The 6,642-nt window shown below is 34.5% G+C and overlaps 1 protein-coding gene across 1 annotated transcript; it reads left to right on the forward strand.

Annotated features, from left to right (window-relative positions):
- Positions 1 to 522: 522 nt before the first annotated feature.
- Positions 523 to 1,365, forward strand: UPB1 (transcription factor UPBEAT protein). Its single transcript, XM_089721907.1, has one exon. The coding sequence runs from the start codon at positions 708 to 710 to the stop codon at positions 1,095 to 1,097; it is 390 nt and encodes a 129-aa protein (XP_089578033.1). The 5' UTR covers positions 523 to 707; the 3' UTR covers positions 1,098 to 1,365.
- The last annotated feature ends 5,277 nt before the right edge of the window (positions 1,366 to 6,642 follow it).

The raw sequence follows: 6,642 nt of genomic DNA on the forward strand, positions 1-6,642 counted from the left end.
GGACAATCATCATTCACTTGATCAAAATGGGAGTTCATGAATATGTCACCACAAACTCCACCTTATCCCAACATTATCTAAATCCTCCACATTTTGTTAACTCTGACATTGACAATTAATTAACAATTCAACCTGTAATGATTTTTATAATTAGGTTTCCTGTACAGAAACATGCACAGGCTAAAAAACCCTAGCGGTTTATTGAATGAAATTTCCATGTTTTTTGAGCTGGAAAATTGGAATATACTAAATAATCTGTGCATTGAATTTGGAAAGTGGAGGAGGAATAATCCAGGGTGTTTTGATGAGATTAGTGTGTATGTGTATGAGATTAGAGAAGGTTATTAGGTGTGGTGGAGAAAAATCATGTGGGTGCATGTGCATTGAGCTGGAGAACGTGCCCAAAGCAACAAGCAATAACACCCCCCTTATGTACGTACACTTGGCTCTTCCTTATTCATTTATCCCCATTCCTTTGGAAACACCTCCTATGAAATGAAATTTATGTTTTGGCCCCACCTTTTCACCATTATTTTATTTTGTATTATCCTTATTGGCTCTACCAACCTTATGTCATCTGCCCTAAATTTTGCCATATAAGAGGGCCTCTTCCTTTCTGATTCTCTATCCCTTGCTCTTGTCTTTGCAGCCAAAATTTGATTAACTTGTCTTCTTTCTTTGAAGATTGCAAAACAAGCAATATCAAAATGGGTATTTCTTCGTATCCTTTTCTTGTTTCTTTGAAGGGTATCGTCCAAGAAAAACAAGAAACGCAGCAAATCTTGGAATCTCAAGCTAGAAGAAGGCGGCAAATGAGGAAACAAAGGATTATTACCAGAAACAAGAGATGTCGAAGGGCGTTAATGAAATATAGGGGAAGTCGTTTAGAAAGTTGTAGAAGAACAACTGCCTTTGGTATCCAAAGAAGAGTTAGAACTTTGAAGAAGCTCGTCCCTCGTAGTGAATCTATGGGGCTTGAAGGGCTTTTTAGAGAGACAGCTGATTACATTTTGACTTTACAAATGAGAGTCAAAGTTATGCAGATAATGGTTAAGGTATTAGCAGGTAGTTCTGATGATAATATGTGTACTAATTAAATATTCATTTGTAAAGCCTATCATTTCTTTCTTTCTTTCTTTCTTTTCCTTTTTATATTTTAATCATTTGTGTTATTATAGGAGCTTGTTTTGTAATTCCAGATATGTGTTCATGATGATTGTGTAGATTTTTAACTACAGACTTCATTTATCTTTTCTTTGGTCTTAACTTCATTTATCTTTTTGTTGTGTGGAAAGATAAGTGACTTCCAGATTGTGGACTGTTGAATATTTGTTGAATTTACCATATATTATTTTCCTCATTTAATTTGCTTAAAAGTAATTAATTGATAAATATCTTTTTTTTTTTACTCTCACACCATATTTGGTTCTGAAATTAATTTTGAGATTTTTCGTTAAATTAAAATATGTTTTGCCACTGGAATCACTCCTCGTAGAGGATAAATATTTGATTATTTATACATCATATGAGATTTAGTTGGTACAATTATTAAATTCAGCATTATTTTTAACGGAAAAAAAAAAAAACAACAAAAATAGAGTTTTAATCAAGGAAAATCTTATTAAATATACTAAATTTCAATTTGGTGTAACTCCATGTGAGTAAAACAAAAGGGGAAAAAAAATCATCACATATATGAAATTCCTTTGTGAGTTTCAATTGCTTATGCAAAACTTGGCCATAGGGTTTTGTAATTGCATTAATCAATAATGCGATGATGAGGAAAACCAACAGATACATACGCAACAGATTCCTAGTTAACTTCTTGCTTGTATTGACATAGATTTTGTCTTCTGCTTGTTTAGCTTATTTTGATTCTAATCGGACATTTGTTTGATAACTTTTTTGTCTCGCGAAGACGAACGTTGTTAAATCCCTACCTGTCGTTTATAAGATGACCGACTTATCTTTTAAAACAAACGGGAAAGACGTCTGGTCGTTAAAAGTAGGCATCGCGCTTACTCAATAAACGAACGACAGCGGACCCTACCAGTACGAAAGGGAGTTAAACAAACGTCGAGACATTTTCGGGCTGGTAGCTGCCGTTAAATTGAGAAGAGCCTGATCCATTACATTGACATTGGGCCTTTTGTATACGTTATAAAGAGACGCTGAGCCCATCAATATTTTCTCATTTATAACCCATATAGGATAATTAAATAAGATTTAATTTAATATAAGACAAAAATTGTGAGTTAAACAGATGATTACCTATGCACAGTCCATAATATTATTATTTCAACTCGTTAAGCTCTCAAAAAATCAAAAATAAAATTTAATTTAAAGAATTAATATATCTTTTTAATAATATCAGAGCTCAAAAACCTCCGATCCAACCTCAATTCCCAAAAAAACCTCCAAACCACTTCCCATCTCACTTTCCCAATAACTGCTCGATCTGTGTTCAACTTAACCCAGCTAACTGATTTTTAATTGGCCTAACCAAACATATTTCAAAAGCTAAAATATTTTTAGTGTGGGAAAAAACATGGTGGGACGAGCAAGAGACCAAATTAGGTTGGAGAAGATACAAAAAAGAAAAACATGGTTCCATCACAGAGACGCAGTTTCAAAGATTAGAAACATTTCCAAATTCCATATTTGCTCAAGTGTGGGACATCCCATTTCCCCCTTAGCTGTAAGCACCCCATCTCCATACTCCCTATTTGGAATAATCGAACCACTATCATTTTTTTTTTTTTTTAATTTCTTTATTATGGTACTGTTTTGTACTCTGCATCTTCAATGATGGTCTCCATGAACAATGATGGATCATTAATTAAAAATACGGACATTAAGATTTTATAAAAATTCAAATACTATTCTATAAATTAACCGGAGAATATTCTCAAAATTTTTCAAAAAAAATATAAGATGTGAAGTGGACTGATCGGGAGGCGTGGGGGTTTTGATGATGATGAGAATGGGTGCGAGTTTTAATTGTTTGAAGGAGAAATGAAGTGGAAAAGGGACCAACAGTTTGGTTATTTTTCAATGGCTAAAATTGCCCAATTCTGTATACGAAAATGGCAGCCTACAGCAGCAATCGAGTAACTATCTATCCCATTAAATTCTTGTCTCTACATAATTACAGTTATTCAGCAAACGTATGGGTCTATGTCTATCCATGTCCTTCAGCACCTTTTCTGTTGGAATCAAGTGGTTTTTAATTTTGTTATTGTACAAGTACATTCTGCATTTGCAAAATTGTCAATTTATACAATTTCTATTTCTGAAATACATGAGTTTATAATTGTACTTTTGCAAGTTGAGAATAGTTTGATTTTATTTGAATTTGTGCGTTTTTTTTTACGGTTAATGGTTGTCAACCGTGTGTGTTCTAGTTGATTATCTCATTTTTGCATTTGATCACAAGAATACTCACCGATTTAATTAGGAAAAAGTAAGCCACAAAAAAAGTTTATAGTTGCCATTTAAAAATAATAATTAATTATTAATAATAAATAATTAATAAAACTCACCAATGATTGAACATTCCAAAAGGGAAAAGATATATAAGTACCTAATAATCACAGTCCAATTTGTAATTTTTGCTAAAGAAAAAAAAAAAAAAGAAAGGAGACATTGATAAATTTCTAATATTTTGGACTATAATTGTATTTGGCAACAACTATTTAGGTAACCGATCAAAATGTTAAACGTTATTTTTTATAGTGCTTGGTAACATAACGTTTGAACGAGTTTTTTAGAGGTTAAGGTAGCGTTTTCTAAAAAGTTAACTCATGTAACGTTTAGCTTTTAGCATTTTATAAAGAATTACTAAACAGCTAACAATTAAACACTACTAAAATAGTGAAATACCCCGAATTTTTATTTTCGAAACCTTTGAATTTTTATTAAATCAAAAATTTCTATTTTTGACAATATGGGCCGTACATAGTGAACAATTTTAATTTGAATTCAAGTTTTTGCAAATTGGGCCCAAGCCCAAATATAATGTCAAAAATTTTGAATCGAGAACAGTTAAATTTTCGAATAATAAAATAAAAGTCCAGCAATTGATCTATTATGTATATATATAAATTAATTTTCCTAAAAATCAAATATGATTACTAATTATATTTTTATTTTATTTAGTTAATGGAGGAATGTTATGAAACCTAATTAAAATAATTAAAATAAATTGAACCGGACTCGAAACGCGAATTAATTTTTCAAAAACCACACGAATAATTTGAAAACCAAGTGAAAAACTTGCAAACCGAACAAAATCGAGCCGAATCATTGAAATTAGACCAAACCGGTTCGAATCGAACCGGAATGGTCTAGAAGCCCAAGATTTTTCTCTTTTCTTTTTTTTTCTTTTTCTTTTTTTCTTTTTTTTTCTCTTTTCCCTTCTCCTTCCTTGCGCCAGCGCCATGCGCGCGACACCCCCTTCCCCTTTCCCTTTTGCCTTTCCGGTCACCTGAAGCCAACGCCATTCCCATCGCCTCCCGCTGCCGTTCCCGTGCCGCTCTCCTTCACCCTCACCTCTGTTGTCTCAGGCTAGCGTAGCTAGCGCGGCTGTCGCAGGAAGCTGCGATCGCAGCACCCTCAGCCCCTCCTCCCGCATTTTTCGACCGATCAACGGCAAGGAGCTTCATTCGCACCACCTGGACCTCGCCTCTAGTCCCTACCATTACAACCATCCGACCCATTTCATGCTCTTGGCCTACTTCTCGCACGACGGAAAGAGAGAGGGAGACAGAGAGGTTGCGATGATCAAATCCAGCCACCTCGAACGATTCCGGTGACTGACACCAACAAGGTCGGTTGACTATCCCATTCTAATTCCTTTACAAATCATTTGTTTGATTAATTTGCAATTAATCGGAAGTTTTAGGAAAAATTGAACTTTGGTTTTAATTGGTTTATAAATTGGGATTTTGATAGATAATGACATAATTGGTAGAAAATGACTATAAAATCGCGATTTAGTTGGGATTTGCAACAGGATTTGGCGTTGATTGGTGAATTTTAGAACCACCACCCCTCCAGCCACCATAGACGGCGGCGACAGCGGTGGTTCCGGTGACCGGAGTTCCCAAGAGGCAGGATATTGCATTTTTCGTGTAGAGTATGAATATATAATTAGTTTTAACATTTGACATCAACTGATATTGATCTGTGGATTGACGTATATTTAGAAATTAGGCTTCAGGCTGAAAAATTAAGGAAGTCGATAAACAAGAACTATACGATCTTTTAGAAAGGTTTAATTAGCTAGTTAGCAAAGTAATTAAATTTGGTTAGTATTCAAAATAAGTTATATGGATGAATTTTATAATAATTAGGATGTTTTAGTTTCTATGAAGTTAATACTAATAAGGGTTAATATTATTAAGTAATATGTATTTGAATGTTAATTAAGGATTAGTGTAATTTGTTTGATACATGATATTGTTAATTGGATGATATGAGTTGCTTAGAATATAATTTGTAGATTTATTTGGTGAACGTTGACATACTTGTACTGAAAGGAGAAAGAGTAGATGAAAGAATTATTGATAATATTCCCAGAATAGTTGAAGGTCTTTTAATTTGTAAATTATGGTTGATTGGTGATATATTATTGAAGGCGGATGGGTATTTGATTTGATTGATTGCCCGACGGATGGGCTGTGTGGATTGAGTTAATATTGAATGAAATTTTTGATATTTAAACAGGTGGATAGTCCAATTTTTAGGGGAAATGCTGCCGAAACTTCAGTAGAACCTAGCCTACACATAATTAATAAGTTTATTTAGATTAATTCTATAACTTGATATTTAATAAATAAAGTGCTCTGATTATTTTATTATTATCATGATTATTCATTTAATTATTCAATTATTTATTTATTTCATCATTGTTGTTCATTGTTAATTTTTATTTATTTAGTTATTTGCATTTGAGAATGGATGTCTAATTGTGCATTGCATTACGATGTTTAGTTGATTAATATGCTTGCATTTAATTGCAATACTTGATTAATTGTGTTGTGATATTGCTGTGCTTTGTTTGTGTGGAATTGGGATGAAGTGGGTCACCATGGGTTTGTGAGACCGTTACCGTTATATGGATCCAATATGATTACCGTTAGCCGGGTAAATGGGAGATCGGCGCCCCCGTGTGCACCTACCGTTACCGTTACCATTAACCACGGGTTGGCTTCTCGTCGTTGCGCACCGGACAGTCTAGATTTGATCGCAGCCCGCAGGGTGGCCTCCTGTTGTGAGCGCTTGATGATCTAGATTGGATGGAGACCACCGGGTTGCCTCCTGTTGGTATGAAAAAGAAAAAGAGAGGATAGAAAAAACAATGAGAGGGCTGGTCAAGTGAGGATTAGACCGGTCGGCCAGTATGGGGGATCGGCTCCCTAGTGCACATGTGAGAGGATGAGCCATGTGGGAGGACGGCTCATCGGGGGCTCGGTGACTCCACTGACTAATTTCCACGTGATGTGATTATATGAAGATGTAAATGATTGTGAGTGCTGGTGATTTGCCATTTGTGTGACTGGCTGCGTGAGCATATAACTAGTCGGATGACTAGATTGATATGTTTACACATTTGTGTGACTGCGTGTATTGTGTAATAAT

Source organism: Jatropha curcas, chromosome 5 (assembly GCF_041381405.1).
Source record: "Jatropha curcas cultivar XTBG-Jc1 chromosome 5, XTBG_Jcur_1.0, whole genome shotgun sequence".
NCBI lineage: Eukaryota > Viridiplantae > Streptophyta > Magnoliopsida > Malpighiales > Euphorbiaceae > Jatropha > Jatropha curcas.